We start from the raw sequence: 12558 nt of genomic DNA, 5'->3' as shown, positions 1-12558 counted from the left end.
AAATAATAAACTTTCGTTATGCTTTCCATCGATCCGCGTAAATTTGTTGCGAAGAAAGTTTTCGTCTTTGCACAACGAAAGCACAGATTGCTATCATGCAGGTTACGCCTAGCAACCGTTAACAAACAGGGATGCCACATTGAAATCTGTGCTTCGGTCAAAAATATCTTTTTACCATCTGTGATAACTGAAACAGGATAAAAAATCTAATAAATTTCCGAAAAATCTGTGAAAAATCGCAATATTTCCAAAAATTTGTGAAAATCTGTGAAATTTTCATCAAAATGCCAAAAATTTGCTATCTGTAATCTGTGATCAAAAATCGTGAAAAACTGTAATATTATAGAAAAATCTTTGAATATGGTAACCCAGCTAACAAATTAGATATAGGGTTACTGCTCCCTAATTCATCTTAGCACCTCTATTCACCCCACTCATTTGAACACATTAGTTAGAGCAGTATCTGCTATGTCTATTCAACGCATTAGCTCAAATGGTAGGATGAATAAGGGTACGTTGTACTCGACTTTTCGCTTCGCTCAAACGCGAGCATTTCAAGGCAACATTTTTAACTATACTGCTTCTTATAAATAAAGCAAAGATGATGAAACCCATTTAAATGCAATCCTGTCACTCTAAGGTCCGATTTTTTCACCTTCGCTTAACTTTTAAACCAGGTTCATCAGTACATTTAAACATGGCTTAAGCGCTAAGCGAGGGTGAAGAAATCGGCCCTAAGTCGAGGTATCAACGAAATAGTGACATCCTGACTAATGAGATGAATATGGGCTCGTCTACCCTACCTACCTACACATTCACCTCAAACATTGAACCCAAGCGCCCAAAGCAAAATGAGTCAACGCTGATGATGGTGGGTAGAGCGAAAGAGACAACTAGTACCACGACACTAGGTTAACCGTGTTTGCAAATGGAGCTCGAATGCACCAGCGATTTTGTGTACGAATAATTGTGTTCGAGATTGTACATAAAAGTGTAGTGTTTGAACGGATAAGCTCAGTCGCGTGTTGGACGGCACTGGGTAGCGAACCTCCACAGCCAGTGTAACAGACTTCTTATCAGCTACACAAACACACAGTGCAGTGATCTGCTCCGCCTGCCGTTTAACAGGCAACTGAGTTTGTCCGGCCAAATCCATTCTTTAAATAGTCGATGATGACGTCATTCATAGAAGCGTAGCGCGTTAGGTACACAAATCTGTCGTGCCGGACTTGGGAAGCGTTACCTTCTGTGTGTAAATGGGCGATATTTTGACTGGGTTGTACATTATTTAAATTTTTAATGCCGTGTTATAAAAATCTTTGGGTTTATCTATTGGAATCTATTCTTAGAAATATTTCGGAGCGATAAGCGCAAAAAAATTGAAAATTTATCGTGAGATGACTGAATTTTATGCGTTTAAAATTGGACCACTTTTCGTTACATACCATTTCTGTAGAATTTGCAAAGTGCTCCTACGTCAAAAATTCTGAGTCTACTTTCGGAGAAAAACAAATGGTTTTGCTAATATTGTGTGTAGATGATGATGTTTTCACCAACATTATACACGAAATTAACGTTTCGCACAGTCATTAACTTCCGCTTCACAACCAAACAAATAAACGGATTCAATACAGCAACTTACAACAGACAGACACTACAACACAGCATTAGACAGCAATTATCTCGAACGCGAAGACAACTTGACTGAAGTATGTAACTATTCTAATACTGTTATAGAGGATTGTACCCCCGGTCGCAAGAGAGCGCGGCGCATGGAGTGCAGGATTGACCCTACACTGAGAAACAAAAATATGCATAGTTAGCATACTTTCTATTCCCGTCTCTTTTCTTCTGCTATGATTTTCATGCATTTTCATGCATAAACTTCTAGTAAGCATTCAATGAGTGGATAGACTGAATATGTCCAATGCATAAAATTTACAGCAGAAGAAACGAGAGGCAGATAGAAAAGTATTCTATCGATGCATAAATAAAATTCTGCGTGTAGCTTTCGGACAGATTTTGACAGTAGAGCGAAAACGAGAAATGTCAAAAGAAGATTTGACAGCCCAATACCTTTGCGTTTACCTTGTGGAATTGAATAATTTAAAGTGAATTTAAGTCTGGACCAACACGAAGTGTACATTTTCCAGCGAAGCCGAGTTGTGTGTTTTGGTCAGATAGCTAACAGTAGGAAGATTGGTGGAAAAGGTGAATTAGGGTGACCAATGTGAATAAACTGAATGCAAAACAAAACAATAAAAATAATCGATACATTTAGCTTTTAGCGTAACATCCAGAACAACGGTGTATTGCTGAAAAGACCCCGAAAACTCCACCAAACAAACTAAAAGATTGTTCAAAATGCGCGGAGCAAGAAAACCCACTGCCAGGCGTGTATCGAAGAGGAAACAGACCGAATGGTAAGCTGTTGCCATTGCAAGTCAACAGTTGCATAGGTGTCAACGACAGCATCGTAGAGCCAGACCGAGCCTTTACATGTCCCAACTGTCAACGGCCATCATCGCCGATACCAGTGGAAAGGCCCACGAGTGATACAAGCTCCAGAACAAGTTCTGTAAAGACCACTGTTAGTGCCCGAGCTAGGTTGGTTCAACTGCAGATGGAGAATTTGGAAGCGCAGAAGAAGCTAGCGCTCAAACGTCTGGAGTCGGAACATGAGAAGCGAGAGAATGAGTTCGCAGCGATTAAGCTGCAAGTCGAAACGGAAGCTCTGGACGGAACCTTTTGGCTACGTGAGTAGCTGGAGTTGGGAACTGAGGATGATGACGACAAAAGTCGATTTCACAGCAGAGTTCGCACAGCAAAGTGAGGCAGTGGTGGAGTCAACAGTACGAGGCTATGAGCTTGCCTATGATGAGACCCACAGAGACAGCAACTGGGGCTGTTCAGCGGACGGCGAATGCAACGACATCCGGGACGGGCGCTAGACAGGAATGCCGTAAGCTACCAACTAGCGATAAACAAGCCGTTCTGGATAGGCCTTCGAAGGTATTTCACTGAACGATACAGCAGTACAATCTACGTTAGGGGGTCTCATTGGCCGAACTTTTGAGACCGTTGTGCACACATATGTCATATGATCTACCCCAGCCATTGTTAGAACCCGTCTTACCGAGTATCAGCGGTCTGCAGTTAGCGACGCAGATATACACATCTTTCCCTCCCACACTGACCGGGAATGAACCGAAACCCTTAAATTTTGCACCGACAAATACTCAAATTGGTTTGTTTCTAAGTCTTCTGTTAAACAATCCGGTTATTGGTGGTACTTAAGTGAGTGTAAAGAGTGTCGGAGTATCAAGATCGAGACCCGGATATTTATTGCAACCGAAACCCATAGCCGGTGAATCAGAGCCGATCCCAGCACCAATCGCAGGATACCCGATGCCGAGGTTCAGATTCGAACTGCATCCCTTTTCGGAGCAACCTAGTGGACACGTACCGCAGAGGTCCGGTGGTCAATCGTTGCCGGCACCAACAGCTCGTTTGTTATCAGGTTTCGGAGCGCCACCAATGCCAAGGGTACCGACATGGAATCAGGGCGGACAACTGGATCAGAGCGCAAATCAGTTGGATGAACCACCTCGGTTACCTTATCATGGTGGACCGAATCCGCAACAGCTTACTGCCAGTGAGGTGATCTCCAGAGAGCTGCCTACTTTCTCGGGAAATCCAGAGGACTGATCTCTGTTCATCAGCTCTTATATCAACACGACGGACGCGTGCCGATATTCTTATGCAGAGAATTTGGTCAGACTGCAGCGGTGTATGAAGGGGAACGCATTCGAAGCGGTACGAAGTCGTTTACTGCTACCGGCAGCTGTGTCACATGTTATTGCCACGCTTGAGACGCTGTACGGTAGAATGGAGCTGTTAAACCACACATTTCTGCAGAAGGTGCGTTCCAGGACCGATGCAAGACCGGCTCAACACATTTATCGGATACGGATTGGCAGTTCAAAATCTGTGCGATTACCTGGAAGCCGGCGGTCATGATGCGCTTTTCAACAATCCAATGCTATTGTTCGAGCTAGTGGACAAGTTACCTGCGAACATGAAGCTTGATTGGTAATTGTATAAAGAAAGGTGCAAAGAGGTGAACATTTGATCGTTTTTCCAGTACATGTCGACGTTGGCTAGAGCGGCATATGATGTGACACTACACTACGAACCGAGACAACCGCAACCGCAATTGCGGCTTACGAAGCTAGACAAAATCGGCAAGGACAAATATTTTTGCGGTGCACACGTCACAAAGGAACCAGCGAAAACGCCGGGGAAGGGTGAGGCTATGGATATACCTCCGCGCTTATCCAATCCAGCATATCTGGTTTGCAAAGACCCAAAGCATCGGGAGAAGAACTGCGGTGTGCTTGCCAAGAAGACGTTGGACGAACTTTGGAAGACCGTTCAGGAGCTCAGACTTTACCGTATAGGTTTGGGAGCTGATGGAAAGCGACCGTGCCGAATTCTCACGAAGTGTGAGATCGACGGATGCCAGCTTCTACATGATTCACCGCTACACTCAAAGCAGACGCAGAGTGAACTTGTGTCAAAATAGGAGAAGCTTAAACCCAAACCGTCAGGATCTGACGTCGTTGCCAACTATCACTACGCTGACAAGGCCGCACTCCTGCGAATTATCCCTGTAGAGCAGCATTGAAACAACCGTTCGGTGTCAACTTACGCGTTCTTGGATGACGGGTCGTCGCGGATGCTGGTCGACGAAGATATTGCGATACAATTGGGCGTTGTCTGCAGTGGACAGCTAACATGAAACGAATCGAGACTGAGTCTCAGCGGATTGCTTTGAGAAGATTCGTGGAGAAGCTGATGCGACAAAGTTCACGCTGAGCGATGTGCGCACTGTGGGTAAGCTGGAACTACCACGGCAGTCCCTGTGATACGCTGAGTTGGCTGAGTCGTTCCCATATTTGAAACGTTTTCCGATCAAAGATTGCGAGAACGCATTGCCTCGTATTCTTATCGGTAACGACAATGCTCACTTGACTGCCATGGACAAGATACGAGTGACCAGCCTGGAGAACCGATTGCGGCGAAGTCGCGGCTCGGATGGACTGTGTACGGGAAACAAGACAAAACTGTGGATCACGCGCACAGCTTCCATATCTACGTGTGTCAGAATAATCGGTCACTACATGGTCTCGTTAAACAGTTCTTCTTGGTGGAAAGTATGGGTATCGAGGTTGTAGGATGTCCAGAATCCCCGGAAGTACAACGTTTGAACTATATCCTTCAGCAAACTACGAAGCGTGTCGGTCAGCGGCTCGAGACGGGACTGCTGTGACGATATGATTGTTTCGAGTTTCCGGATAGCTAGCCGATGGCAGTTCGTCGATTCCAATGCTTGGAGCGACGAATCTTGAAAGACCCAATAATTGGCAAGAGTATTGTGAGGCAGCTTTCCGAATACCAGGCAAAGGGGTACATCCATAATGCGTCCCCGGAAGAACTGGAGGAGGCGGACCCCAGGCAAACTTGTTATTTGTTGGGTGTCGTTATAAATCCGAAGAAACCATCGAAAATCCATATATTTTGTGATGCCGCAGTCAAAGTGGATGATATTTCGTTGAACGCGATGCTATTGAAAGGACCGGATCTTCTGAAGTCTCTTCTGACAGTGCCCTTCGAATTCCGGGAGAGACGGGTGGCCCTCTGCGCGGATTTGAAAGAGATGTTCCTTCAAATTAAAATTCGACGGGAAGATCGTCATGCACAACGGATGCTTTGGCAAGATGACCCAAGTATGGAACCCACAGTATATCTGATGGATGTCGCTACGTTGGGAACCGCGTGTTCACCATGTTTATCGCAACATGTGAAAAATTGGAATGCTGAAGAACATGCTCAAGGGTTCTCAGCAGCGGCCAACGCCATAATCCGGAAACATTACGTCGACGATTATTTGGACAGTGCATACAGCTTAGTGGAAGTGGTAAAAATAGCGTTGGAAGTTAGGCACATCCACTCCCTTGGTGAATTTCACCAGCGAAATTGGTTGTCGGACTCCAAGGAGGCTCTGGCACGGGTCGGGGAAGGCTTCCGAGAAATGCATCCAGCTGGACAAGAATTGCTCCATGGAACGGGTACTTGGAATGTACTGGGAACCAGAAGAAGACGTTTTCACTTTCTCAACGACACTAGTGATTGAGGCAAATCACCCCACGAAGCAATAGGTATTGAAGGTCGTGATGAGCCCGTTTGACCCAGCTGGACTATTGTGTTTCTTTCTTGTCCATGGCAATATACTAATTCAGGAGGTATGAAGAATGGGACCAGCAGATTTCGTTGGAGTTGAACGAGAAATGGACCTGGTGGACCGCCTTGTTCCAATATCTGAACCAGATACGCGTTCCTCGCTGCTACTTTTTCGAACATTCGATATTCGTCGTTGCAAACGAGGAAGCGTATGCGTGCGTAGCGTATCTTCGTGCAGAGTTCCCGGGCGGCGGGATCAGAGTTGCATTGGTGGGTGGCAAGGCGAAGGGGGCTCCTTTGAAGACGCTTTCTATTCCGAGGCTGGAACTGAATGGAGCGGAAAACGAAGTTCGACTGCGCAAAGCTATCATCAACGGAAACACGCTTAAGTTGGACAAGACGGTCATGTGGACCGACTTCAAGACTGTATTAGCATGGAGCAATGCGAAATATCGAAGATATCGGCAGTTCGTTGCGTTAGACGTCGAGTTAGCGAAATACTGTCGAAATCTGACGCAGCGAAGTGGAGATACGTACCCAGTAAGATGAATCCCGCAGATAGTCGGATTCGGATGATAGTCCATGGTTCGGGGAGTTTTTCCTCCGTGTGCCTGAGTGGCCGCTGGGAATAAATCCTGCCGAGGAGACGACCGACGAGTAAATACGGCCCTGCCGCTTCACTGTGATTTTGAAGACCGTCATCAATTGTAAACATTTTTCCAATTGAACACGATTACTGCGAGCGGTGGCGTATGTTCTCCAATATTGGAAGATTCTGCAACAGAGATTTGGAAACGAAGCGCCACCAGCTGGGCCTATCACGCAGCAAGAGCCGTCACTTGCACAGGCAACCATTTTCCGACTGATCCCAATGAAGTTGCTATACTGACGACGAAGGAAGATCATCAGAAGATGAGGCGATAGAAACTTGAGAGAACTAGCAAAATCAGGAAACTGTCACCATGGACGACGCTGGAGTTATCCGTTCAGATTCCAGGATCTCCGAAGCCTCATTCGCTGAGTACGATACCCGATTTCCGATAATACTATGAAAGGAGCATGTAGTCACCCGTATGCTGCTGGAATGGTATCACAGGAGATTCCTGCATGCTAATGGGGAGACTTTTGTTAATGAGGTGAGGCAGCGCTTCTATGGGTCTACGCTGCGCGCGATAGTACGGAAGATAGCGAGGGAGTGCCTGATGTGCAAAGAAAAAAGTGAATTCCGGTGATCCAACGCATGGTGCCGCTTCCGGTGGCCAGAGTAAAGGCCTTCGAACGTCCGTCGCTGCGCAAAAATATGATTGCCATTGACGGACAGTTTGCAGAATTCTTCACCAATACGACCACTCGGTGGATATTCAACCCACCTTGCGACGCCGCACGTGAGAGCTGCTTGGGAACGGTTGGTGAGGTCGGCCAAAGTAGCTCTGGCGGCGATGTATGCGCCCAAGATTCTGAACGAGGAGACACTGTCTACTATTGTGATCGAGGCGGAAAGCGTCGTCAACTCCAGACAAATGGAGCCGAAGATGGTTTGCAGAGGAGGTTGGCAGCTTTGCCAAGCTATGTTAAAGCAGTTCTGGCGGAGACGGGTACGAGACTATCTCTCAACTATTGCTCGCAGAACAAAGTGGTTCGAAGAGACGAAGCCGATTGAAGTTGAAGACTTGGTAGTCATCGTTGAAGAGAAAATTCGCAACGGTTGGGTTCGGTGTCGAGTCGTTCGAAAGTCATGAAAGGAAGCGATGGAAGAATACGTGATGCGGTGATACAGACTGCCGACGGAATCAAACGGCGACCGCGGCCAAACTGGCGAGACTGGGGGGGAGGAGTTTGGGGAATGTTACGGAGGATCGCACCAGTCCCTCGAGTATCCCCCGATCGCAAGAGAGCGCGATGAGTCGAGAGCAGGACTGACACGAGCTCTCGGACGGATTTTGACGATAGAGCGAAGCCGAGACATGTCAACAGAAGATTTGACAGACCGATACCGTTTGATTTGTGGAATTGAATAATTTAAAGTGTATTTAATTGTGGAACAACACGGAATTAACATATGCCAGTGAAGTCGGGGTAAGTAGTATAAGCGACGAGAAGTATTGTGAGTAGAAGCAAAAATAATTATGAGCTTACATTTACAGTTGTGTGTTTTGGTCAGGTAGTTGACAGTGGGAAGATTGGTGGAAAAGGTAAATTAGGGTGACCAATATGAGTGAGCTGAATACAAAACAAAACAAAAATAATCGATACATTTAGCTTTTAGTATAACATCCAGAACAACGGTGTATTGTTGAAAAATCCCCGAAAATTCCCCCAACAAATAGCATAAATAAATGCCCACCACTATTTGACGTTAATGTTACCACCAAAAACGATACAAAAGATTTCTATGAGATTTGATAAACTGCGAGGGCGTATTACAAAGGTCTTAATGTATCGCTTTATAGCTCCACTCCTCCCTCTACTATCCAGCCAATCCTTTTGCCGGGTTACGGTAACTTTTTCAGAAAATTTAAAAAAAACGAATGTCACTACTACGAAAACCTTTTGCAGCAAATGATCAATTACTATGCTCCCTAACCATACATTGCAGCAAAAATTTGAAAAAAGTCAATAAAATCCACATGACTTTTTTCCAAAATCAGACCCATGAGACTTGTGCCCTGTAGGCTCGTCTGTTCCCTACTGCAGATCTAATATCATTAGTGGACTGCCTCTATCTGAGTGCATATAAAGTAAGTCCAAAATGTGATACAGGATAATTGAATCAGTCTTTGCTGTATGTAACTTAAATGTTCAACATTAGAATAAATCACCTGGCATCCCTAGTCAACCGAATTGTGCAAAGTTGTGTTCTAATAAATGCCCCCAAGTTGAAATTGTATTTATCGATCTGAAAAATTGGATTATCGCGGGATAACCCCTCGTTCTTACCTTAAACAATTAACAAACCGAACTTACTTCCTGTACAATACGACACTTGAAGGTAAAAAATAACAATTGTGTCTACAAAATCCAGGGAAAATTCTATTTCTTCGGAACCATTCTGAACCCAGCACAAAATCAACCGTTTTACCTAGCACTGTTGCTTTGTTACAATCGAAAAAAAGCAGACTTCTGAACATTCCTTTCATTTATCGTCAACATTCTGACTTTTCTCACTCTGTCAAGTGAGCCAGACAGCAATTCTCCGCTCCAAGGATGCCAAATGTGGAGCAAAACTGCAATGGCACTGTTGCTCGAGAAACCGACATACACACATCCATATCCACAGTGGTAGGCAGACAGGCCCGAAAATGGGGGGAAAAGAGGCAAAAAAAGATAATTGCTACTAATTTTATGATTTCGCCGGAAAAGCAAGAGGACGAACTGCACGAGCAATGATCTTCCGTCTGAGGTTCATAAATTGAGCTCATCACGAGTTGGTTGCCATTTTAATAGGCTAGATGGATGATTTGTGTGTGTGTAAATGCTATTCGTACTAGTTTATTAGTTTTCTATTGTTAAGATTACTTGTGTGTATGGTATAGTTAGATTGGTTTATATTTTTTTAGAACAGTGGGGGCGCGTGGTATTTTACTACCCAATCAATCGTTTCGTGTCTCTTTCGCCACTACTAATCTGTAGCTCGATTTGGAAGGTAGAGTGCAAGCTTTGGTCATTACGATTACAGTGTGGTTGAAGGTTTGCTTATTTACTTAATCATACCTTTCAACAAATGAATAATTATTACTGATGATGCACAGGAATGTGCCCTCGGGAGCTATAATCAATATGGTCTGATTTCTTGTAGGGCGGACTTCTGCGTTAACCGATTGTTAGGAATAAAGCAAGTGAAAAAAAACGCTGTAATGAGCATATTCTCGCTGTCGAGAATCACTGATATGCTTTCACCCGGTAACGAGTAGTATCGGATATGGAAAACAATGTTTAACGTGCTAATTAGCATGGAAACAAGATTTTTTCCCAGTGAACAGACTTTCGTTGCATACGGGTGAGTACCTGGAGTTTTTTTTTGTTGAATTGAAACTGATTGGTTGAACAGAAAATGCTTACCGCTTTACATGTGTACTAGCATCTTGTTAAATCGTTTCGCTGTGAATAATCGAAAATGTCTGCTTATCGTTGTACAACAGCACATTGATTTGTAGGTTGTTCGTTTCTGCTACATAGGGCTCTCAGGTTATCGCATTCAGTTTATTCGGGACCGCATGAGTGGATTTTACATATTATTCGGATATTATATTTTGTTGTGCTGTCTTGTGTTTGTAGTTCAGTTTTTCGACGAAATTTTTTTCAGGAGGTATGCAGTAACAGTAATCTCTCCTGGAAAGATTTTATCAAATTGGATTATAAGCCAATGTGTTTGGTATTTTCTAGTTGCTGTGCATTAAGTGCTGATAATAAAATTTGCGGTTCTATGATCGGGTGTGGTTAGAGTAGTGCAAATTAATCTCAGCATCAATGTAATGCTGTATATCTATAAATCAACCCCGCCTTTTACAAGAAGGAAAGCTTCCATAGGTTTGGTTCAAGAAACGTATTTCCATGAATGAAAATTCTAAGTTCGAAATGCATATATACTGGCAAATAGTGATGTTGATGCTAATCTTATATCCGATTTTACAACTCGCGTTACTTGTGGTTCAATTTTTGACTTTTAGCTCCACCAGGCTCTATTGATTCCTTTATGGCCCTTAGTAATTGTGCAAATTTTGGTACCGATCAGTTGTGTCTACGGATCCTCCAAAAATTTCAAACTTTATATGGAAATTAGTATGGAAAATCGGTTAAAATTGAAAATAAATTCTTCAAAAATCACCTCATCAAGCAATTCATAAGAACACTTTATATTTCTTAATGTATTCTTCTACTGAACACATTCGTGGAACATTGTAAGTTTGTGAAAATTCGCTGAGAAAAGTTATTAACTATAGAAGCAGCATGACTTCAAAACAAATGGATTTTATTATTAATCATAGCAACCCTGTTTGAATAGCTACATCTGCCATACGGAAGATAATCAGTACGCTATGTCGAACATGGTGAAATTGTTACTCAATTTGTGCTTTTAATATTTTTTTCACTATTTGAATGTTAAGATGATGTTAAGGTACATCTCGAAAAGTAAACAGGAATACAGTTTGACCACAATGGGGCTATTTTCTGCTTGTGCAAAAGCAGAAAGTGGCCTTATTGTCCCTCATTTTTGGTCACGTTCGACAAGTAAGTTAGAGTAGGATATTTTTCTTCTATGATGTAGATAAAGCGACACACGAGTAGATTAAATTTCTGGAAGCGGTGCAGCAATTTTTAGCTTCTGTTGTAAGCAAAATGAGAAGGTAGCAGATATAGCTCGTAATTCTCATTTGAAAATATAAAATCAGAATTTTCTAATTTACATAAATTTATCTCGTATTGAAACCAAGAAAAACCGACAAAATTCTGATTGTAACTTTTGCGCAGGTTTATTTTTAGGAATAACAATGAGCTGCGTCTAACGTAGGAGTCGGTTTAGATTCGTTGTGAGAGTATGTAGGAACGTGCCATTTGAGCCAATATATTCTGATTCCTGAGTATGTAGGAACTAACAACAATAAAGACACAGAACGCAGCAGACTACCCATGGACATCAACAAGTTTGCATCTGTGTACAACATTTCGTGCACGCATTCAACCTCAAACATGATTTGCCTTTGTGTAGGGGAACTGGGGGTAAGACGGACATATTAAGGATAGATTGAAAAATAACATAGTAAGAGAATGTTTATGTCAACATTTAATACTCTATGTTGTAGCTCCATATGTTGGCTTTCGAGTGCCCAGAGGGATTGTGTTACAAAAATTAACAAGTATCATTTTTTAAAGAACTGAAAAACAAAGAAATATCGTCACTTTTTCCAGACTGCTGGTGAAACGGACATATGGTGGGGGTAAGACGGACATGTTGCAGAAAGGATGATCACAATTCAAAATATTAAAATTTACTGTTTCTAGCGAAGGTTTTGAATGGATTGTAGTTCTTTTTAATATTTACGTTCAACTCGAAGTGAAAAATAACGTTTTGGGGTTCGATTTAGAGTTGAAGCAAGTGGTGTATTTTCTAATATCGTTTATGCCGTTGTCATAAAGAGAGCTATATAATCAGTTCAAATGATCAGTCAGAATCACTTATACGAAACTGAAAGGATATATATTAAATGCGTAATTGGAAACATCAGTTTCTCGATTACACACAGCCATAGTATGGGACCTGCACAAAATCGTGTACCATTTCCAGGTTCTAGGAATTCGGTACTTAGTCTCGGTCAC

The 12558-nt window shown here is 43.1% G+C and overlaps 1 protein-coding gene across 1 annotated transcript; it reads left to right on the top strand.

Annotated features, from left to right (window-relative positions):
- The first annotated feature begins 6236 nt into the window (after positions 1-6236).
- LOC131680780 (uncharacterized) lies at positions 6237-6792 on the top strand. Its single transcript, XM_058961491.1, has 2 exons — positions 6237-6244; positions 6303-6792. Exons 1-2 carry the CDS (start codon positions 6237-6239, stop codon positions 6790-6792), a joined length of 498 nt encoding a protein of 165 aa, XP_058817474.1.
- Positions 6793-12558: the final 5766 nt, after the last annotated feature.

Source organism: Topomyia yanbarensis, chromosome 2 (assembly GCF_030247195.1).
Source record: "Topomyia yanbarensis strain Yona2022 chromosome 2, ASM3024719v1, whole genome shotgun sequence".
Lineage (NCBI taxonomy): Eukaryota > Metazoa > Arthropoda > Insecta > Diptera > Culicidae > Topomyia > Topomyia yanbarensis.
This window is presented reverse-complemented; position numbering and strand designations above follow the sequence as displayed.